Genomic DNA, 24283 nt, shown 5'->3' with positions numbered 1-24283 from the left:
CCACTCCTATTACAATAACAACTGCATTAAATCAGAGTCCTACTGATTCATATGTTGCAGCAACAACTCGAGGACTCACAGTGCTACAGTATTTACATGTTATACAGGGGATTCATCAACGTTGCAACTTTACAAAAGGTAACGTAACAAGCATACAAACCTTGCAATTTGGAACAGAACCGTAGCCAGGTCTTGTAGTTCCTCAGCCAGCAGAACATTCAACTTCATCTCCTGACAAAACATGATAATAAATAATAAATGCATATTGATATTGCTCTGTTTTTTTGGTCTGTTGTTATTTGAGCTATGTACAGTCAAGTTTCTTGAATCGACAATCGGCTTTATCTGACACTAATGATGGCAACCAATTAAATCATTGCTATTTAGACCTGTTAATCCGACAGTCTCGCACTCCGACTCCGACACACCTAATTAGCAACAAATTACTGAAATCACTCATTAATCAGTCTCAATCTGACACAGTGATCAGCGTACTCTGTTGATATCTGCCTGCGAGTACACAGCCCCGTGTTTTGATACCAGACGAGTCGGCTAGTAGCTACATATTACAACGGCTGCAGAGATAAACTTGCTTAACAATAAACAACTAATACTTCAAATAAATAAAACAGGACTAATCACATGCTAAGATTACCTCAATCTCATCAAAATCAGATACAAGTTCTCGCTACTGCTGAGGACATCCAATTACAGGTCATGTCAGAACGACCTTTCGCGAACTATGACCAACCAATGAAATGACTAACAGGAGGTCGACATTTGCCACTAAGAAAGCAACTTTCTTGAGCTTTGCAGCATCAGTTTCAAACTGGCGACTTCCATTCAAGACTATGCTTTTAAAGTATTTTGAATCTGTCATAGAGTCTGTTTTGTGTTGAGCTTCAGAGGTTGCATGTTTAGAAAACATATTCTGCAAACAATGTAACATAACAATATGAAAATTTCATTTTTTTATAACGTGTTTGTATGTTATCTATCGCATAGTTGTTTGATTTTCGATCACGAACGTTGATACTACATAATCATCTGCAACCAACCACTTCAAATTAACGGGACTTGACTGTATATATCTGGACCAGATGACCCAGTGATTGACATCATGGGCATCGATTTACGCAAGTGGATACGATGACATGCATCAACCAAGTCAGCAAGCCCTAACACCCAATCCTGATTGCCAGTTCTAACATGAATCTTCATGGGGGACAAGCATGGGTTGCTGAAGACCAGTTCTAACCCAGATCTTCATTGGGTTATTGATATTACACCATATCCATGCCCTAAGACACGCCCATCAGCTCGTGATGCTACATGCTCATACTCCAGTCCATGGATCAGCTCGTGATGCTACATCTCATCCAAATGGGTACCATACACTCCTGGGTGAGTTGTTTGAACAAAGCCACTCACCCAAGGAGAAGTACATATTCTATAAGCTGTGATTCAGTGGTGCTTAACTTTGGCTCTAAAACATGGCTGAGGACCAACCATGTGTCATCATTTTATGGCAGTCATAAACACGCTGGCAGCTTCACCTTCAGTAGAATCATGTCATACTGTCAGGTAATACATGTTTAAGTGTGAATCTTACTTTATTAATAATATATTTTCATTTTCATTGACCATGTTGACTCGGTAATGTTTGCAGACCAGAAGCTTCATAATCACTTAAGTGAGTGAGAGTATGGTTTTACGCCGCTTTTAGCAATATTCCAGCAATATCACGGCGGGGGACACTAGAAATGGGCTGTGTGCATTGTACCCATGTCGGGAATCGAACCCGGGTCTTTTACAAGCGAACGCTTTAACCACTAGGCTACCCGACCGCCCCCATTATCACTTAAGAGTTCCAACACAGTCAAATTCACTGAATATACTTTTGTCCTAATCCCCCAACAATACTCAAAAGAAGTTACAGAGAACACTCGACCTTTTTCATCAAATGACTATTGTTAATCTGTCATGACATAACATGTGAAGAGCACCAGATATTTTCAAATGACATAAGTTCAGATAGTCAGAAGGAAAAATCATGTGTTCTTTACAGGATGGGACTCAACCCAAAAAGTACTAGAATTTGTACTTTACTAAGAAAGTGTTATCCCAAAAATAAAAACATCGGGTGTTCTTTACTTCTGTTGAGTAGTATACATGTACACTTGCTTGATGGCACATCGCTATACTTGAACAACAACAACCCACTGACCTCGTAGACAAGGTGCAGAGCCAGCATGACAGCAGGGCTGTGTACAAACAGGAGGCTGTTGTCGTTGATGGAGCAGGGCTTGGAGTAGGCCACTCGATCTGGGATGGCTGTGCAGGGAGACAACTCTAGTGCATCCTCCAAATTCTCTGACACAAAGCGGTGGTGGTCCGAGTTGACAAGATTATCCCAATCCTATAAATAACAACTAGTTCTTTAAATCAGTACCAACCAGATATACATGTAATGACATTACCAATTCATACATTTCTTACACTTTGCTGGAGTATTTAAAATAACATTAATGAGATTCATACTTGTCATAGACTGATAACTCAAGGTTAAGCATAGACAAGTTTTTGGTGTGATAAAATAGGCAAAATGGCATTGGGAGTTCAAGGGATATACAGTTTTTGTGACATTTTTGTGCGGAATGGAACTTTTTGACACGTCATTACCTGCACGATTTGGTAAGGAGTGAGTGAGTGAGTATGGTTTTACGCCGCTCTTAGCAATATTCCAGCAATACCACGGCGGGGGACACCAGAAATGGGCTTCACACATTGTACCCATGTCGGGAATCGAACCCGGGTCTTCCGCGTGACGAGCGAACGCTTTAACCACTAGGCTACCCGACCGCCCCGATTTGATAAGGAACATCCACTTGTTTGTCAGACAATTTGTCAATGCTAACAAGGCACACACCGAGAGCAGTGTCAGTGTGACATTTCCTTTCGGTGTATGGTATTGGTGGATACTGCTTTTCATAGGCGGAGCCAGTGGGGGAGGCCAAGGCGTCAGGACCCCAACCCCCCGCCCCTTTTGAAAACCAAATCTAGTATGTTGTAGGCAGTAAAATTATAAAGAGTGAGTATTTTAATATTTTGGATCCCTCGCTTTCAAAAAGGCTGCATCCGCCCTTGCTTGTGAAGTTTGTTCATGGTCTCAGTCAGCCACAAGGAACAGACTCACACAACCATCCTTTATTGGATGTGGAAACACTACCAAATAATGCTTTCCAGCAAATGCTTATACCATGTATACCAATCTGAATATCAGCTCCAGTGTTTGAAATTAAGGGGGACCCTGAGGGGCTTGACGTTAGCTCCTTTAGTCCATCTATAACGTTAAACATTAGGGCAATGTCAAGGACACCTTGAATCTCACGCTTAATTTGGAACAATGAACTCAATGTAGAATGCAAGGGAGAATGGAGTGATGATTTTGAGATACAGAAATCAGTTTTCACGTCTGAACATTTTTCTCACTCATACCAAGAATTTAGAAGCCTCGATGCTGATTGGGTGAACAGAAAGTTCACCGGAGTCAACCTCCTATGGAACTATCCTCTGATTTTCACATAAAGAGGTATCATATCTGAGTAAAGGATCTGATTTTAATGAGACTCCTCTCCTGTAAGTGTAACATTCCAGTCAACATACAGCCATGTGGCATTAAGGAAGACTGGTCTAACAAGAAGCTATACTGAGATAACACTCGTGGGAGTCGGTGTCACATGGAAGACTCACATCCTCCGAGCCCTGGTCTGAGGGCCTCGCTCTCTTTGCAGACATGACTGGGGACATAGAAGTGTCAAGGTCACGCTGCAATACAAGGAAACACGTGTCAGCAGCTCATAAAATCCTCAACCCTCAGAGCCAATGACACCCATGTAACTCAAAAGATCCCATAGAATGAATAACAGGGTAACATATTATTCTAGTTTTTTTAATAAAAACATTAATTTTTAAATGACTTCTAAAAATCCTATTTCACATGCAAGAAATTCGGCATAGAAATTAAGAATATGTAATGCATCTGCTGAGGTTCTTATCAGGAGCCATGAAGATTTGAGTTAGAATAGGTCTTTGGCAACACATGAATTCTGTAAAAGGCGACTATGCTTGTCGTAAGAGGTGACTAACGGGGACAGGTGGTCAGACTCGCTGACTTGGTTAATGCATATCATTGTATCCCAATTGTGTGGATAAGCTCATGATGTCAATCACTAGATTGTCTTGTCCAGACTAGACTTACAGACCGCCTTCATATAGCTGGAATATTGCTGAGTGCGGCGTCAAACAACAAATAAACAAACAATATTATGAGGCCTTGGGGTTCCTACCTTGCTGGTGAGAGCAAGTCTACTGATGTCATACCCCATCATGGTCAGCAGACACTTGGTGAACAGCATCCACTCCGACTGGTTGCCGGGGCTACCTGGGGTGTTGTGGGAGGTATACCACTTCCCCAGCACCTGCAGAGCAGTATCCCTTGGCAACAGGTGCTTCAGAGCTTGCAGACACATCCCAACTGGAGAACAGACACTGGAGTTTACCTTTCTATACAAATCCCCTTTTCATAGATTGGGGCATACACTTCCTTTTAGATGGTGAGTACTGGTGTTGAAATGAAACACATTTCCTCTTATCTGAATGAACTGAATGGTGGATTTGAACATGTTTTGTCTGCCTGCATAGAGCTCAGACCTGCAATTAATCAACTTACAGCTCAATATGAACTGGACTGATCAATTAAATGTTTAACATGTTCTGCCTTCTTATTGTCAATCATAACCATGGTAATCTTAACAAATGTCATCATTTCTGTACAATGATTTATAAATTCAGCATCGATATTCTTTTCATTCTATACATTTATAGACCTGTGAAGATCCGGGGTAGAATAGGTCTTCAGCAACCCATGCTTGCCGTAAAAGGCGACTATGCTTGTCGTAAGAGGGGACTGATGGGATCAGGTGGTCAGGCTTGATGACTTGGTTGATGCATGTCATAGATCCCAATTGCTTGGATCGATGCTCATGTTATTAATCACTGGATTGTCTGGTCCAGACTCGATTATTTACAGACCGCTGTCATATAGCTGGAATATTGCTGAGTGCGGTGTTAAACAAAAAAAACAACCAACCAACCAACTATACATTAATACTGCAATATACAATGACATCCCTCCTATAGTTGATGAGACAACACTGACTTACTTCCCGGTGACTTGCTGAGTGGCGGCATGGATGTCCGACAGAGCTGCCCACTTAACAGTTCCTGGGAGGAATGCACAATGAGTTAGTAAATGTCAGTCTTCCATTTCAGAACTGTTCTCATAATAATCTTTACAACATAATCAAAATGAAATATACTTTCACCAAACAGAAATGAGGCACCTGCAGATACAGATTAATAGCATTTTATTACACTGCATTTGGCCTATATAAAGTTTTCTTATTGTGATTTGGGAAACTATTTTTCCAAGCTGACAGTGAAACCGGAGCAGTGCAAATGCAATCTCATTAAAATCAGATCTTAGTTCTCGCTACCGCTAAACAAAGCTTTGTTTAGCGGTAGCGAGAACTAAGATCTGATTTTAATGAGATTGGTGCAAATGGTACTGGTAATATACACACTGGCACCTTAACCTTCAGTAGAATCATGGCATATTGACATGTAATATAACAACCTACACCCTGGATCCATTCCTGTAGTTCTCACAATCTCAAATTACCCGCCCTTGATTTCTATTTGCCAATTTGATTGGCTATGCTACAAGGTCTAACGTACCAATCAGAATGCGAATTACAAACCAGCCTCAATGTTGGGTTGGCATTATCAACAAAATGGTGGCCAGTCCCACTGATCGAGTTTGCAAGAAATTCATCATTGAAAAACTGACTGACACTCAAAAGAAAGCGTCTCCATGTCCCTTAAAACTGGCGGTGGCTTTGGTTTCTAGGTAATACATGTTAAATCTCTGGGGGTTAATCTTCAATCGCAAGAACCAAGGGAATGGATCACATGGGTGAATTATTTAGGGTAAAAATATCATTTATACTAATCCTAGGACAATCCTGACAAATTGCACCTCTCTTCTCATTCCTGAAAGGTCGTGGAAACTTCCTGTGAACAGAAAAACATTTTACCCAAATGCACCCCTCTCACGCGCAGTCTCAGCAAGAATCACGTGACCAGTCCGTGTGACATTTCTAATTATTTTCCCTATACTTCCTAAGTTGAAATTACATCAGGAGAGCAGGGACAGCTGTGCGGGTGCTTCAGTGTGTGGTTCAGGATCAGTATAAATGATATATTTACCCTAAAAAATTGATATTTTACCGTATCCTGACTCATACTAATTGCTTGAATCTCACAATAGGTGGGTCTCGATATATGACTCTGAACTTGATTGTCAACCACTGGAGATGTTTCTTCAGGCATTGTGGAAGTGGAAGTATGAGTCCTTGTTGGTCTAAGAACAGTTTGAGAAATTCTGAACGTAGATAAAGTCTACTAGGCAGAAGTTAGTAGACCTAAAGTCACTTGCCACTGGTTGACTGATATTTGTTTGTGGACAGAATACAGCTTTGGATTTTGATCCAATGATCATCTGGAACTTGAATAAGGTTCTGACCCATCAGAAACCTGAGCATGAGATAGAAAGACCAAAGAAACAACGTCTGGTCAGTTGTATCTAGCTGTGCTTGCTATCATCCACACGATATGTCCTAATTTTGGAATCGGACATTAAGGTATAGTCTTCATCAATTTCTGGAGCCCACAGAAAAGCAGCCATGATGTGTAGGGGACATTTCTTGGCATTGAAGTGTGGCGTTTGTAAACCCTTGGTCTGGGTAGGCTTTTTGAAAGAAGCATCCAAATTCTTAGCTATCTGGGAGATTGGCTAGATCGGCACGATGGTCAAGGTATCTATATCCTCTCTGTTCTTGCAATAAGTATCACTAGGGGGAGTCTCCCTGGAAGGAGGAGATCAGAAGCATTGTGTTAGGTGCCACAGATAGGTGAGATGACTGAGAAATGAAGGTGAAGGGTTGCGGATGTCTTCTATCTCTTGGAAGAAGAAGATTTCGTGGATTATGATGGCTTTGATTTCATGGAGGTGTGAGCCTTCGTAAAAGACATGGTCTTCATGGAGGGAGACAACTTCGAAGAAGACTTCTTTTTCATTGCTAAGGCTAGAAGATTCTTGCCTGGGTCCGATTATGCAGGTGGAGATTTCTTCTTAGATTTTGAAGCTCCATTCAGTAAGCAATCAACGCTCCTACTGCTAAGGGAAGAAATCGGTGCTGTTGCAGGAGGAGCAGTCTGTGACGAAGTAAGTTCAATCTGCACTTCATCTTCTATGAAGGGGGGGTGGGGTAGTCTGATGCTTTTCTGTCTTCTCCTTCTTCCTGGAAGTCATCTCCGATGATGAAGTGCCTTTAGAAGAGTCCCTTCTCTTTCTTCTTCCTCTCGACTGTATAAGTATTCCGCAAATTCTTCGTCTTCAAGTGAAGAGCAAAAATCGCATCTAACTTCAGCAGTACATTGTTGAGAGCACGTAGAACTGATGGGTTAGGGATCACGATCGGAGATACGATGGTGACATATAGTAGATGTTTTCATCATGAAAATTATTGATGAATATGATAAAGGAATGTTAGAAAAAGGTAATCCAAACAACAAAATTTAATGAGAGTGGGTAATTTTGAAAGGATGGCTCGGATTATGAGCACAGAAAAAAAAAAGCCAAACTAGCTCGTTGGCATGAAAATAGGAGGGTGAAGAGTCCCACGGATTGGTCACGAGGTTCTGGTCTGCGTCCGCGTGAGAGGGGCGCATTGCGGTGATATGTATTTCTGTTCTCTGGGAACACAGTACAAGAAGTTTCCGCTACCTTTTGGGAATAACAAGAGACAAGCAATTAGTATGAGTCAGGGTAAGGTAAAATTGGTAATATGCATTCAAGTGTGTTTCTCTATACTGTCGCCACTCTTCACAAAAGAAATTCATTACTCAACTCCACTAGAATACTTACAATTGTGAACCTGTTGCCAACGTTGTCCCTGAGATTCTGAATGAAGCTGTTGCCACCTGTTGCTACATCACTGATGGAGGCGTCCAGCTGACTCATATCATCTGTCTCGGAGGGGACTGGTGAGATGTAGTTAAACTTGGGGACAGATAGTAGACTCTATTAACCTTGTATCACCTCTCTGGGAGGGCATAGAGGGGAAGACAATATTACCCATATATCATCTCTCTGGGAAGGGACAGAGAGTAGGCTATATTAACCTTGTATCACCTCTCAGGGAGGGCATAGAGGGAAGACAATATTACCAATATATCATCTCTCTGGGAAGGGAACAGAGAGTAGGCTATATTACCCATCTACCATACCTCTGGGAGGGAACAGAGAGTAGGCTATATTACCCATCTATCATACCTCTGGGAGGGAACAGAGAGTAGGCTATATTACCCATCTACCATAACTCTGGGAGGGAACAGAGAGTAGGCTATATTACCCATCTACCATAACTATGGGAGGGAACAGAGAGTTGACTACATCAACCATATACCATACCTCTGGGAGGGAACAGAGAGTTGACTACATCAACCATATATCATATCTCTGGGAGGGAACAGAGGGTAGGCTATATTACCCATATACCATACCTCTGGGAGGGAACAGAGAGTAGGCTATATTACCCATATACCATACCTCTGGGAGGGAACAGAGAGTTGACTACATCAACCATATATCATATCTCTGGGAGGGAACAGAGAGTTAACTACATCAACCATATATCATATCTCTGGGAGGGAACAGAGGGTAGGCTATATTACCCATATACCATACCTCTGGGAGGGACAGAGAGTTGGCTATATTACCCATCTACCATATCTCTGGGAGGGAACAGAGAGTTGACTACATCAACCATATATCATATCTCTGGGAGTGTAGGCTATACCAACCATGCATCATCTGCAAAAATATCTCTAAAACAATACAGTAACATCTTTCTCTGTGTAATTGGACATGTTGATACAATATTGTGGTTAGTGTCTTCACTGACACCTTATCATAACTAATTTTACAAGTTTTGAAGACATGTGGTTCAATCATATGATTATGATCACATATTGCAGCCACCACCCAACACGAACATGATCCTATACACATCCCTCCTACCTCATCATCAAACCTTGCATCCATAGCACTGGGAGGTCGGCTGGAGGTGAAGATACCCCCCCGGGCAGGGCTCCCCAAGGGGGTGACCGCTCTCTGCATGCTTGCAGACCATGACCCAACAGGTAACATCGGGATGTGCACGTGACTGACCTGGAAGGAAGGCCAAGGGTAATCAAATACTGTTGTGAGAAAGGACACACATTATTAGACCATGTTGACCTATGCTTTTCAAGTAGCTATTGGCATTGGAGTGGTTCATTGTTCATACAGAAATTTAGTCACCATATGTAAGGCTAAAAAGAATAGTTGTCATTTTACCCACCTTGGTAGTGCCTGTATACACCACAATGATCCCAGAAGGCTCCAGCACCAGTAGCAGGTCCAGACTCTGCAACACAATAGTGAGGTGAGGTGAAATGGGGTTTAACGTTGCGTCCAAGATTATTGCACTTACACAGCGACATGTATGCATGTGTGTGTGTGTGTGGCCGCTTGTACTAGTCCGGACTGATGCCAATTTATAGTGCTAGCCCACTGAGATACCATGTCACAGTTTAACATGAATACCCCACTCAGACACAGTATACTGACTCCGAGCCGACCAGTTCTTGTTTAAGCCCCTTAATGCCGAGCGCCAGGCAGGGTAACAACAAGTACCATCTTTTAACGTCTTCTGGTATGGTACGACTGAGGATTGATCCCCGAACTTTCCGCTCTCCAGGCAGACGCTCTACCACTAGACCACAGAGGCGGCCCACAACACAATAATAACCATAGTGATGTTGACATGACGACCACAGACACGACAACACAGTACAACCATGACAACAGTACAAGCCTCAACCACATTAACATAACAGTACACATCTGGTAATAATCAACCATGATAACCAGACTTTTCATATAGTCAAGACTCCTGACAAATTAAACATCTAAAACAAGTGTCAATTGAAAGTCACTAGTAGGCCGCTAAAAAGATATGTCTTATGATATTCAAAATACTAACTCTAATATTTGGCTAGAGATATGACAACTTTCTGTGAGTGCAACAGGGCTCAGACAATGTAGTTGTATATTTTATTCCATCCAGAAAGGTGGTGCCCTATGTCAGGTGGCTGACGTGGACTGGTGAAACAGATTCACACTCACCTCAATGGGTGTGACATCCTTGGCCTGTAGCACAGTGATGGAGCCGAAAATCAGCTGACTCAGGTCATTGCTCTCCTCAAACTTGACACATCTGCAAACAAGGTGCAACTACATATCATTGTGTATGAACGATGTTACAGAATGTATCACAGGCATCTTATATAGTTGTTTGTTTGTTGTGTAACGCATCACTCAAAAATATTCCAGCAATATGACAGCAGTCTGTAAATATTCAAGTCTGGATTAGACAATCCAGAGATTGACATCATGAGCATCAACCTACACCAATTGGAGCCTGACCAGCCGATCCAATTAGTCGCCTCTTCTGACAAGCATGGGTTGCTGAAATCCATTCTAACCCGGATCTTCACACATTCTTTAGTGATGCCAAACTTTTAGCTTACAAAGTTGCCATGCTACATCCTTACAGAGCCTGTCTTAAGTTCGAGTAAAGTATTACGGTGTAAATGAACTGCTTGAGCATTTAGCGCACCATATTTTGCTAAAAGGATGTTGTTGGTGTTTTCGTAAATTCTGATTCCGCCAACCCACTCAAAACACTTGCCTGCACATTCAGTTCCAAATTCAAATTTGCACGGGTAAATCTACAGGTAACCTAGCCCTGCATTGAAAACGAGTAGGTTTATCTCATCATCATGATGATGATGATGATGATGATGACTACACTGGACTCACCTGAGCTGTTGTCTGTAGGGCACCATGAAACACAGATACTGCTGGCCACAGAAGTCTTTACACAGGAACGCTTTGGAGGACTTTCCCAGTGGTCCATCCCTAGCGACATATATGGACCACCAGTGAACATACTCTGTACTTGGAACTTTTTTGGGTTTGGTTTGTTGTTTAACGCCGCACTCAGCAATATTCCAGCTATATGACGGCGGTCTGTAAAATAATCGAGTCTGGACCAGACAATCCAGTGATTGACATCATGAGCATCAATCCACGCAATTGGGATTGATGACCAAGTCAGGGAGCCTGACCACCCGATCCCGTTAGTCGCCTTTTACGACAAGCCTAGTCGCCTTTTACGGCAAGCATGGGTTGCTGAAGACCTATTCTACCCCGGAATCTTCACGGGTCACTTGGGAACTAACGACTCGGACATAAACATACTTCTGTGATAAGCCCTCCACTTGGAGTAAGTTGTGTTTAATTCTCTTTGATAAGAATTTCAGTTTTATCACGGTGTGCCAGCATAATGTGGAGTGAGTGAACATTGCTTTAGGTTGCTACAGTTTTGTGCAACTATTCGAGCCAACAGCTTGGTATGTGAACTAAGTGCAAAGTTATGAATGTCACAGGCGTTTATCACTTTGGTGGAACACATGACCAAGGTGATGGTGTTGACAAACCTAGAAACATAATCAAGCGAATCTAAGATTCAAACCTACAGATTTCTGGCGGGAAGGGAATTCCAGTGCATTAGATGATTGAGCCTGCCTTTCCTGTTCTCAATTTTGAAAATAGCACCAAAACAGCTCACCAAGAATTCCATGAAAGAAACATGGAGGCTTAATCAGGTGAAAAATACCAGTGAGACACAAAAAATCAATTAATAGATTTTTACAAAATAGAGAGGACAATGAATACATATTCACTTAAGTCTTTGATTTTTAATATTAATTAAAGCAAAAAGCTTGGGATAAACATGATAAATGGCCATTATGGCATTTGGGATATGATGACATGTATCAACAAATTCAGCAAGCCTGACCCTCGGTAGCCACATCTTTACAGGGTGTGTTCTCTGAGACATGTTAGATAAGATGGGTACAAAACAAGTAAATAAATCAACGTAATCAGGGCACAAATCAACAAGACAAAAAATAAAAACAATTGACTCTCAGAGAATACATCTGAAATTATTGGTGAATGAGGGAGTCTGTTTCATATAATCTAAAAGGTGTGGTTTTTAAAACCTACCTCATTGGAGGGGGTGGTTCAGTCCACAGATGATCGAAACATATCTCCGGTTTTAGGGGAGCCTCAAACTCGGTGATGCTGTCATTGCCAGTGAGGGAGACATTATGAGAGCCGCTGGGGGTGCGGAAGTAGGCCCCAGGGGAGCGGGCGGAGGCAGGGGACGGGGAGTGGAATCTGTACATGGACGACGACCCTGCCAGGCCAGGGGACTGTGAGCGACTGCAACAGATACAATGGGCAAAACATAATACAACGGAACACATGAATGTTGTTCCACACCCCTCAGCCAGATCCCATCTGTATCACTGGGGCCTGTAATGATTTGTTTGTTTGTTGTTGTTTAAAGCTGCACTCAGCAATAATGCAGTCTCTTCACGACCAGTACCTCAAAGCTTCTAAAATCTGAAATACCACCATGTACTTCCAGTCCAAAAACATGACTTCCAGACCTTGACCATATTCAAGACAACTTCTGAAGATCCACATGATCCAAGTTTTAGGATTCAACAAGTAAAATGTGTAGTATGTTTGTTTTTTATTTGTTGTTTAACGTCGCACTCAGCAATATTCCTGCTGTATGACGGCAGTCTGTAAATAATCGAGTCTGGACCAGACAATCCAGTGATTGACATCATGACCATCGATCCACGCAATTGGGATACGATGGCATGCATCAACCAAGTCAGCAAGCCTGACCACCTCATCCCATTAGCCACCTCTTACGGCAAGCATACTTTTTATGGGTTGCTGAAGACCTATTCTACTCTAGCTATATGACAGTGGCCTATAAAGAATCAAGTCTGGACCAGACAATACAGTGATTGACATTGCGAGTAACGATCCACACCGTCAGGGTGAAGTGACACCCCATCTATCCAGGCACCTAGCCTCACCACCCAATCCATTAAGTCGCTTCTTGTGACCAGCATTGGTTGATGGGAGTAGTTTCAGCCCTGTTTCCCCACAAGGAAGGCACAATGACACACAATCAGCCAAGTGTCACACACTGTGTGAAATAGTAGTGTTCAGACTCATTAGAATGAGTGATTATTGTTTTACACCGCCTTCAGCAATATTCCAGCAATATCACGGCGGGGGACACCAGGAATAGGCTTCACACATTGTACCCTTGTCAGGAATTGAACCCAGGTCTTCGGCGTGACGAGCAAACGCTTTAACCACCAGGCTACCCGACCGCCCCTCATAAGAATGAGCACAGATTGATCGGAAGGTCCAAACGACCATAATTTGATAAGTGAACATTATAACAAACGAGGCAGCCCCACCACCCCACTTTCGGATGTGTTTATTGCAATATATAAGTGTTCAATGTACATAGGAAGCACCATGACCTATTTCAAGCACAAAACATTCAAACCTATAGATACAAAGCAAATAAAACTAAAAAAAAACAGTTGATGCATATAATAAATTTCTCTAAATGAATCTTAAGATGAGTGCAGCAGTACCTGACGGCGGCCATGTTGGTGACACTAGGACTCTGCATCCGTGATAGTCCCGCAGGGGAGGAGATCCGCCCGGAGAAGCTGCGGAGTGGGGAGACACATGGGGACTGGCCGGAGATGTTGGTGAAGAAGCGGGAGTGGTTGCTGCTGGACTGGTTGTGCCCAGGGGTCCCGGACATCAGGTGGAGGAAGCTGGTGTTGTCCAGGGCAACGGACAGAGTGCTCTGCTCCTAGGGTTGGAAATGGAATGGAAATATGATCAGAATAGTAATAATGAAACATTTTTCAGATCAGAAGGGTAATTAGAGATACAATATGTGTATGGTAAACATTACAAAATATATCAGAGATGGATTCCATCACCCATCCAGGTGAAACACGTCCTGTCAACCGATGATGACCATTACGATCGTCTTTATTTGCTATTTGCCTTACTTCATGGCATTTTACAAATAAACATCTGATTGAAAAACAAAAAGAACTTGTAATATCAAAAATAATTTTGTGTAGATATTCGTACTTCTTGCTTATAACTGATGATTAATCCTTCTATCTCAGTCTCTTTCCGACACTACTTCAGTTGTACACAGTTGTTCAGTGAAGCCAGTAGTCAGAGCATTTAGACTGTTCCACACATTGTTTATATTACATCGGTGTTACAGCAAAGAATTTCTTACGTCTGCTCTGGCTGAGCGTATCCTCCACACAGAGTGAAGTCCGAGCTCGGTGTCGTACGTGAATGCCAGGGAGGGGTTTGTGCTGGTGAACACCAGGTGCTGCGTGTTGTCTGTCATGTAGCCGACTTTGGGGGAGCCACCGCCACCTACACAGAGACGGGACCAGGAATCAATACATGACAGTGAGTGAGTGAGTGAGTGAGTGAGTGAGTGAGTGAGTGAGTGAGTGAGTGACTGAGTGACTGAGTGACTGAGTGAGTGTGAGTGAGTGATCAACCAAGTCAGCGAATCTGAACACCTGATCCTGTTTGTTGCCTCTTACAACAAGTATGGGTTGCTGAACACAAGTTCACTGGGGTTCAAGTGGTAAGACCGACCTGGCAGGGGTTGTCAAGCGGTAAGAGTCAGATCACTGCCAGATGGGCATGATGACACGATCTGCTGACCGGTGGGCTTCTTTAGTGATCTATCCGCTTTCCACTGTACGATCAGTGGAAGTTGTCTGATCATATCAGTGGAAGCTTTTGATGACAAGAGAAACTTGTCAAAGTGACCCCAATTCGTACCAAACAGACAGGACCACCCAGCCCTCAAATCAGTCACCGTTGATAAGTAAATGTAACAGAGTTTGATTGTAAATTTCATTCATCTGAAAAAAATAATCTCATAGTTTTCACACTTTGAGAGCCAACATACATTAACTCCTGGAGAAGCTAGTCCAAGACAGTAAAGAGAAACAATGCAGGTCAGTAATTGCATCTGCAGAATTCCATACATGACTGAGGACAGTTTCTCCTCGTCCCAAGACAGCACTACACATTACTATTAACTGTATAAGCAAGATACAGCCATTCAGACTGACCCGAAGTCTTGGTGATGATGGGAGCCACCTCGTCCAGGGGATGCAGCATACTGAACAACACAGTCTGGTTGGGAGCGTTCCTGGAACATATACCACCATGTGAACCTCACAGTAATACACGGACCACAGAAATACTGTCATACATGTTCAAAAGCAAAGTTTAACATGCTTAACAGTGTTAGAAACTACCGTATTTTCTTGAGTATAGTGCACACTTTTTTCCAAAAAACACAGCTGTGTAGAAGGGGGTGCACATTATACACGAATTATGAGTTTGGATGTTTTTTTCCCCTATGGAAAGACATTACCGTGAGCACGAAACACCGGGAATACCATGTCAACAAATCCATACTGAAGTACGCAAAATAATCATGTAATTACACTGTCTGGCTATAAAAAGTGTTCTTTGTATATCTGGACTTATATTTGTAACTTATTTCATTAATTTTATTCAAAATTCCTTTTAATATTGTTTTTATTAATTTCGGCGAAATCGTGTGTGAAGCGATCGGAAGATCGCACAACTCACCATTATTAACAGCAACCACGGTCAGAATATCGCTATTGACGCCTTGAAACGAACTTTAGTTGACAGAGAATGGATACATATATCATAAATGCCATACTTTGACTCGTTAAAAGTCATATTTGTTTTTGTTTGACCATTCTATGTCAACATGAAATTCTCGCGATCACGCGATCACGTGCGCGTGAGCCTTGACGGTGACTGGTCAGACTGGTTCCATGTAAACAATAATACCCGGGAATAGCGATTAGCTGCTTCGCTTAGGGTTATTATTATTTTAAATATGTTTAGTAAAGGCTGCATCTAAATTAACAAGATATTGGAATATATTATTCCTGATAAAAAAAATAGTTTCAGATACAATTTTTGCCGATCCTTGCATTGAAAATCCTTGAAAGATATATCATTGGGTGTGTCTTGACCGAATCACCGGTCGATTCCAAGAAAACGTGTGTACAGCTGATTGCTGTTTCCGGCTTAGTTTACGAGAAAATACACAAGGTAATCTTAATCCCTGGATATAAAACAATGCCTAGCAGAACAATAAATACTATTTAAACGGTAAATCAACATGTCTGGTGATTTTTTTTATCTCAAATTCACCCGTTCGTTTGCCGGACTTCGCTGAAGGGGTAGATTCTACGGTGTAATATTCGAATATTTGTTTCTCCAAAATACTGAACCCGCTAGAGGGGGGTGCGCATTATACATGGGTGCGCACTATACTCAAGAAAATACGGTAACAGTTTTAGTCCACCAGTCCTTATAATGATAACATTTACCAAAAAGGGCAAATTTCTACTAGTCCTTATGATACCTTAACTATTCGGCAGTTTGGCAAGGACTACAGGACCAGTGCCAATTTCATACAAAGAAACGCTGCTCCTCAGCAGGTTCAGGTACCATAGAACAAACTTTAAGATAAACACGACCAATATAAAATTCAAACATCAACTTACTTTTTTGGCATGGTAATTTCAGCATGAGAAAGGGTTCTCTCAAATATCAGTCCATTTTTCATTTTCCACATTTTGGCAACCTACAGAATAAAATCACTTCTGAATATATTTGCTGCCACTTCACATGAACACTTCACATGAACACTTCAGAACCATTGAGAACCATCAGCAAACTACAGACTGATCATTCTACATGACCAGACCACCAGCTGGTGGATAAGACTTCATGATCCTATACTTTCTCACAAAATGTGTTTACCAAACAATTAACATGGTGCTGTGTAACTATCATTGAAAAACATCCCATACAAACTACATACTCATTCACTTTCAACTGATATGGTGTAACAACAATTTCAGTGTTAATAAGTCTAAATATGATCATAGAGACTAGGATACAGTTCATTCTGAAGGGGAATCGCTTCTGAAGTGAACAAAACCATAAACCTAATACAGTGATCCCCCGATATTGCGCTCTTCGCTGTATGTACAAGATTTTCCCAAAAAGTAGGCCGAGTGAGTGGGCGGGTGGGTGAAGAAGTAGGGGGGGGGGGGGGAGGGAGGATGGATGGATGGATGGTTGGATTCAACTTGATGTGGGAGGAAAACAAATGCAGAAAGATTATCATGGTGAACCTGGTATTCGAACCCACAATCAAGGGATGCAACTCTGCACAGCAAATTAAGTCAGTGAAGCATCCATGTCTCAAGGAGACGAGGGGCCCTGTAAAGGGTACAACACTGGACTGACCTGGAAGGGCAGAGCTGCGACATACTCCCCTCCCTTGTCCATGAAGAAAGTGACGTTGGTAGCTTCCACAACACACACACCAGTCTGGATCATACCTTCAACACAGCACACATGGAATCTATAAAGTAACCTACATATTGATTATTCAGTTATCATGATCACAGGACAAGACTAGACTTTACCATGTTCACAGAATAAATAAATTGCAAGTGATCCCATGCCATTTGATTGGCTAACCAGGCAATTTGGGGGTTTATGTTTCCATAAACCAACAAAAAACATTAGGTCACATCCACTAACAGACTACCATTTCCTGTGTCACACTAATGCAGTCAAAAACTGGACTCAAAACACTGTACCAATGTTGGACATCAAATCCAGACTTTGAATGTGATGAACAAAAGCACTGGTTGCTAGGGTTACCTGGCACATCAAATGTTGGGTACAAGTCCAGCTGAACATCCTTGTGGGGCAGCACAAACGAACACCACAGAGCCTAGAAGGAAAACAAATCTTCCATTATAAGAAACACATCTGAGGGAGTAGGGCACCAGGCAAAAGCACATATCCCAGGATCTGAGGCAACAGTGCATCAACAACACCATGCTTTCAACAGTTTAATTGTGTGAGTTTTGTTTTTAAACTGAAGCAAAATCAATTTTTGTTTTTTTTCAGAATAAAATATTGGCTTCCTCTCTGCAATAATTGCCATGATTGCCTGAGTGAAAACCAACTGTCTTGTGTTGTTAAGATTCATTAAAGGTATGGGTCTGTACGGTGAATGGTGTTTTAAGATGCAGTCATTGTCAAAGGAATCCCCATGGGGACACCAGAAATGGGCTTCACACATTGTACCCATGTCGGGAATGGAACATGGGTCCTCGCCATGACAAGCAGACCCTTTAACCACTAGGCCACCCGACCGCCCCTATGGCTGGTACAAATACATGCAGATAGTCAGGCAGTTAAATTAAGAACTTGGTCCAATGTTTGGAAACAAACATGATGATGCTACTTTCAGTGTTGTCAGATTATGTCCTCACCTGTAGCACAGGCGTGTCAACAGTGTACGTCTTGACGACAGAGCGGACGCCATCTTGACCACCCCTACTCCACACAACAGTGTTTCCACTGACATACAGTTCCTCATCAAAGCTGCTACCACTGCTGTCTTCATGGGAAGCAAACACCCACTGCTCTTTCTGTAAAACAAATACTTCGGCTACAAATGAAATTCTGAAACGTAACTTAGGAATCATTTGCAGACATAACGTGTATGATTCTCACCAAAATTAACAGATCAAAGTTTTTCAGATACTCAGGGTTCGAAATTAAGACATGTCCGCTGGACCAAGACTTCAGGGAGGACCAGTGACATTTCTATGTGGACAATAATTTTCACCATTTCGTAAATGGCAACTCTGTAGCAAATACATAAATAAATAAATAAATAAATAAATAAATAAATAAATAAATAAATAAATAAATAAATAAATAAATAAATAAATAAATAAATAAATAAATAAATTTGTAATGCTGGACACTCCTTGTGAATGTTTTAGGTCATTCATGAGTTTGAAAATGATTTACCAAAGACATGTGAAACATTCATGTTGTTTAACATGTTTAAAGATTATGATCAAATCACATTATCATCAATATCATGTCACAAATGAATATATTGAGAAAACAACAAATTCTCCATAAGCACCTTAGATGAATCATGCAGAGAAATATCTCTGAAGGATTTAAGCAGTGGTAAGCCATGGTCAGCATGGGCAGTGTTCTGGACTTGTAGCTGGAATTTCCCAGGGTGATGTCTGCTGTATTCGCGTCCGAATGGCACAAAGTCCTGGGTTTCGCACGCAGCGATCATATCATCTGGCTCCAGCGTGGCAGCTGCTAACATACACACCTGTCAGCAGACACATTAGAGTTAACACATGGGACAACGGTAAATTAATAAAAAGCATAACCTATCTCACATGTTTCACATTACAATCATAGCAAATTGCAGGGTTTCAGATCGCTTCATTTTCTAGAAGACTGACTGTTTGTTATCTGAAATGTCCTAAAGATATTTTTGGAGATGGTATAGAAGAATGCCCAATCAAAATTTGCTAAAATCATGAAAATGTTGAAATGACATGACATGACAACTGCACTACATTATATCCTGGTGAAAAATGCACTGAATCTTCATACCATGTTTATCAGCCTACAATACTGTAACAACAAAAAATAAATATGAAGGTTGTATGTCATTGACGCATATTCCCCTGACTCATGGCATTTCAAATCTTACAATTTTCCATCTTTCCTTATCCAGGTTAGGGTTAATTTTAAGGTGCTCCGCTAATATCCACTAGTAGCAATGACAAAGACTGCAGTTTACCAAGTGCAGCTATCACAGATATCGCTAATTGGACCCGTCTGTTGTTGATCAGTGAAGATAACTCAATTGGCAGCTGATTAGCTAGACAACAGGTAGCTGCGTCCGGTAAACTGCACACTTGTCAAGACAGTATTCAAACAAGGTCCGTGCAGTCCGAAAAATAAATTTAAAATCTCCTATTTACGATTCACTAGTTAAACAACATGTATGTTAGGCCTAGATACACGCTGACGCAGACCTCTGATACTGACACCGACTACAGGCCCAGATGCACGATAGACAGAGATGAGAAGTTCACAACTTGCATTTTACAACTACAAATTAAGTATGTTACTCCACCTTCGACGATCGATGGACGCAATGATAAAAACAAATTACCTTGTCAAGTTTGAAATATCAAAGCACACTAAATCGAGCGTGTTCAACATTCAAGATTGGGAACGATTTTCATTTTTGCCTCCATATTGCTGTGACATTAATCTCGCACTGAATAAATAGGACACTTTGAACGAAGTGAAAAATAAATATATCAAAATAGACACATTTCTTCCCATGGTATATCATAGTAAAGGGTAGCTATGATAACATATCAAATATCATTATTTAATTTATATCGCAAATTAACTGGAATAAACAAATACTATTTGGGTAACAGCTATCAGACACACAGTTATGCGGGAAATTCATCTTAAGATAAAATGTTGTGAATTGTTCCTAATTTGAAATTTTGGGTACATAACTCCGCAACTAAACTGTTATTAAAAAAATTATGTCATACTGTACATTTCAAAGTAATCTAGTTAATCCTGAAGGCAATGAAGTCTTTTGAAATAGCGATACAGATTATAGAGTAAAGTACTGTTATAAATTACTCTAATGTGTATCGTATACATTAAAGCTGACTGTATGGGATTTTCCATACCAAATACGGGCATGACTTTAAGGAGATGCGTGAATAGGTTTTGCATTTCTGCGAAAAAGGAATATCTCGGAGTTTTTTTAATCTTGTTTTAAATGTTCACCTGGAAACAAGGGCCGCTTCTACTCCAATATATGTGCAGCTTGCTGCGAAAATTGACAGCCCAAAGAATATTATTCAAATTCATTGAAACAACATATTTTATATCTCCAAAGTTAAACTCAATTATGTGTATCTATTTAGCAGTTAAACATTACACTAATTACCGAGACAATGTCTCCGTTTCACATGCACATACAACGGCTTGACCTAGGCTGGATATTCACACCAGTGCACGTGACTATACCCCGATACGATACGTATCATAATAGTTTGTTCACGATACGATAAGTATCACCATGCTCAATTCGCCGCAATTTTGCGTAATGTTTATATTGCATAGGACATTAACACTATTACATAGTCCCAATCTCATTAAAATCAGATCAGATCAGATCTTACCCCCCTTTTTATTTCGAAAAAAATCTTTATTTCTGTATAAATTACCACCAAGGACAATAAATAGATCTTAATTGTGCACACACACACACACCCCTTTTCAAAATGCTGTATCCGCCCATGATTTCGTATTGTTGAACTTATTTTTGTGTAAGTGAATATATAAGAAGTCTGTGCTGTTCTTATATCCAAGGTAATTTTAAACGACGTTAATCGCCGGTAATTGTTGTTAATTAGAAGTGGCAATCGGTGTACCTCTTCACCTGAACTACGGTAATCCCCTCGTTCTTTGGTGCTGACTGTCTGGGATGAGCGAGAGGTACAATGTCAGTACCCGAGGGCCTTGGACCTATTACCGTAGTTCCTCCAACAAGCACAAAGAGTGATCTTCGTTTAACAGCTTTTATTCCAACTTTGTGTTGCCGGTCAACCCACTCTAATTGTCACTTAATTATGAGACTTCGGCTGCAAAGCTTCAGTCTCAGTCGAAATGCTGGTGCCTAGGTTTGGTTTCTGGTTCGAAAGATCATGACAACAAGCCGAGAGCGGAGCACCAGTCCAGATGTAGTCTCCCCAGCCGCAGCCGCTACCTAGCCGCTCTCTAGCCGTCTCTAACCGTTGTCTAGCCGTTCTCTATTCGTTCTTAGCCGTTCTTTCGATTTGGGGCTTTTGCCCCTTTTTAAACCGCTACCTACGTCACAGCTCTACTCATTTTCCAATCTATCATTGGTCAGCCACCTTCCCCCCCTACACTAGATCATTCTAACCCACTCTTATCTAATAACCAGCACCTTATTCGGACTTGCCATGATGTAGCTTCTCACCCTTTTGGAATTCGAACTATTCCCCCCCAATACCATATATGTCTCAAGACCCTGACGTTTCCGTCCCTCTCATCTCTGTTCCACTTGTTTTTCATTAATGTATAGCCCTCGACCTACTACCCTCACCCCTGGTTACTCGTGGCCAAGTATGCTCCCGTAGTCTTCAACTATCAGAGCTGCCCGTCTCCTATATATATATATATATCAATGTGTTATGTTTACATCTTACTGGTTTCAACTCCTCTTCTTGACCTTTATATACAATCACGTAGGTGTCCTAATGAATTGTTAATTACTTTAATTAGTTGTTAATTACTGTACTTTTATGCCTATAATACTTATTCTTATTTATAAGAATTGACTTCAGTATGTTTTGCGTTTATGGAGTTATAAACGTATAATCCGATACGCTCTTTGCATAAATCTGCTATGTATACGTTAGAGGCTTTTACGTTTTAACCCCAATAAAACGCAAAAGAAGAACATTGAAGTCAATTCTTTAATAACAAGTGTCTTGATTGTAAAAAGTACAGCTAACCAGCTTCGGTAACAGAGAGATTAGGGATAGCATTTCCATTTGACATCACTGTAATCGATGACGTCACACAGAAACAAAGCATCGTGATGTCGTTCACTGTAACATAACTCAAGTCAAAGCCATATGGGACGATAAAGTTTTTTAAACCTCTCGAGGATTCAAACCCAAGTAAAATATCAAACTCACCTTTTATCCGACACGTCACAGAATGGTCATGATCATAAATGTTTTGGTAGTTTTTGCCAAATATCAACTTTTATTTCTGTTCAAACTAACCATGGTATTTGTGTAGACGTCCAATTTTATAAAATACAACTTCAATTGATCTTTGTCGAAATTCTTACGAAAAGATTGATTTACCCATGCACACAAAGTCCTATGAAAATAAAACATTCCGGATCTTAGAAACCCATTTGAGATCACTATAGCCAAAACAGGTAATAAGGACTACCCTAGTGATATTAATCACTTAAACAAGGAAAATTACTTTATAGTGTCATTGGTACCTAAGAACTACCTTGAAGAAAGGAATTTTGAAATTAAGTTTGAATCGAGACAAGAACATCGGGGTTCGATGACACGCATGGAACACGGATCCTGTCCATTGATCTCCATTTTAGTCTGCTCTTTAGACACGTATATGATGTTGTTAGTGAACTCTCGTGGATCGAAATTGCCTCATGGTAAAGACAGCATAAAATCCAATGTATCCATGTATGACTTTGTCATGTGTGTAATTCCATACAAATGGCTGAAACGAGAGAGAAAACCTTTCGTACATATCTTCAAAGACGTTTTCTTTTCTAACCAGACGGAGAATACCTATCAATTGTAATTTTTGTTAATGAATACTCTTAAAGGGCAAGTTCACACGGAAATGCACCTATTTTTCTTGTACTTTTTCCACATTAAAAGTGTTAACATAGAAGTGTCATAGACAAAAATATAAAAATATCACAATTAATTAACATATTTTTCCCATTAAAACGATTTATATTTTTCACATTTACCAAGTGTTCTATTTCCACAACAAAAACACCATGGCTTATGCCCCTTGCAATATGACGTCATTGGTGCCAATTGATAAACATTATGACGTCATTATGCTTTGTTAGAGCCGCTTCACGTGGTGTAGGTCCAGGTTTGTGATTCTAGCGTCTCAGATGCCAGCCAGCATAGTGTTATGCTGAGTCACCACTGCGCCGGAGTGTGTCGTAGGCCATGTTGTTTTACCGCAAACTGGTACTTGATATCTTTTGCGTTGAGAATAGACAGGGACCCAGTTGAATTGGCACCAATTACGTCATAATCTAAGGGGGATAACTCAGGCCAGTTTAGCTCGAAAAAAGAAGGCCTCATGACGGCATATCATTTTCACACTTTTGTGAGCTTCCTACTTTCACTGTGAAAAAAATGAGTGTATATTTTCAAACACAGATACTAATTAATTCTAAAATTGCGTTTTGTTTAGAAAAAGAAAGAAAGTGATTTTTGCGTGTACACTTCCCCTTTAAGCAATTTTTTATAGGAAAATTAGTTAAATACTGTGTTATGTGTGAGCAGGTGC

General features: G+C 40.9%; 1 protein-coding gene across 1 annotated transcript in view; it reads right to left on the bottom strand.

The window, feature by feature from the left end:
* The window catches only part of LOC124144203 (anaphase-promoting complex subunit 1-like), a 69898-nt gene extending 49481 nt beyond the window's left edge, over positions 1 to 20417 (bottom strand). Inside the window, exons 1-20 of the mRNA XM_048390103.1 lie at positions 20316 to 20417; positions 19254 to 19457; positions 18586 to 18744; positions 17966 to 18038; positions 17543 to 17637; positions 16792 to 16871; positions 15307 to 15386; positions 14445 to 14590; positions 13771 to 13997; positions 12302 to 12520; positions 11051 to 11149; positions 10355 to 10445; positions 9528 to 9593; positions 9206 to 9355; positions 8051 to 8185; positions 5226 to 5286; positions 4350 to 4537; positions 3754 to 3828; positions 2228 to 2419; positions 161 to 231 (exon numbers count right to left, since the gene is read on the bottom strand). Of these exons, the coding sequence (XP_048246060.1) occupies positions 161 to 231; positions 2228 to 2419; positions 3754 to 3828; positions 4350 to 4537; positions 5226 to 5286; positions 8051 to 8185; positions 9206 to 9355; positions 9528 to 9593; positions 10355 to 10445; positions 11051 to 11149; positions 12302 to 12520; positions 13771 to 13997; positions 14445 to 14590; positions 15307 to 15386; positions 16792 to 16871; positions 17543 to 17637; positions 17966 to 18038; positions 18586 to 18744; positions 19254 to 19451 (2405 nt within the window). The 5' untranslated portion in view covers positions 19452 to 19457; positions 20316 to 20417. The remainder of the gene's footprint in view (positions 1 to 160; positions 232 to 2227; positions 2420 to 3753; positions 3829 to 4349; positions 4538 to 5225; positions 5287 to 8050; positions 8186 to 9205; positions 9356 to 9527; positions 9594 to 10354; positions 10446 to 11050; positions 11150 to 12301; positions 12521 to 13770; positions 13998 to 14444; positions 14591 to 15306; positions 15387 to 16791; positions 16872 to 17542; positions 17638 to 17965; positions 18039 to 18585; positions 18745 to 19253; positions 19458 to 20315) is intronic.
* Between the last annotated feature and the right edge of the window lie 3866 nt (positions 20418 to 24283).

Source organism: Haliotis rufescens, unplaced genomic scaffold, assembly GCF_023055435.1.
Source record: "Haliotis rufescens isolate VD_foot unplaced genomic scaffold, xgHalRufe1.0.p SCAF_82, whole genome shotgun sequence".
Lineage (NCBI taxonomy): Eukaryota > Metazoa > Mollusca > Gastropoda > Lepetellida > Haliotidae > Haliotis > Haliotis rufescens.
Note: the sequence above shows the minus strand (reverse complement) of the source record. Positions and strands in the feature narration are given on the sequence as shown.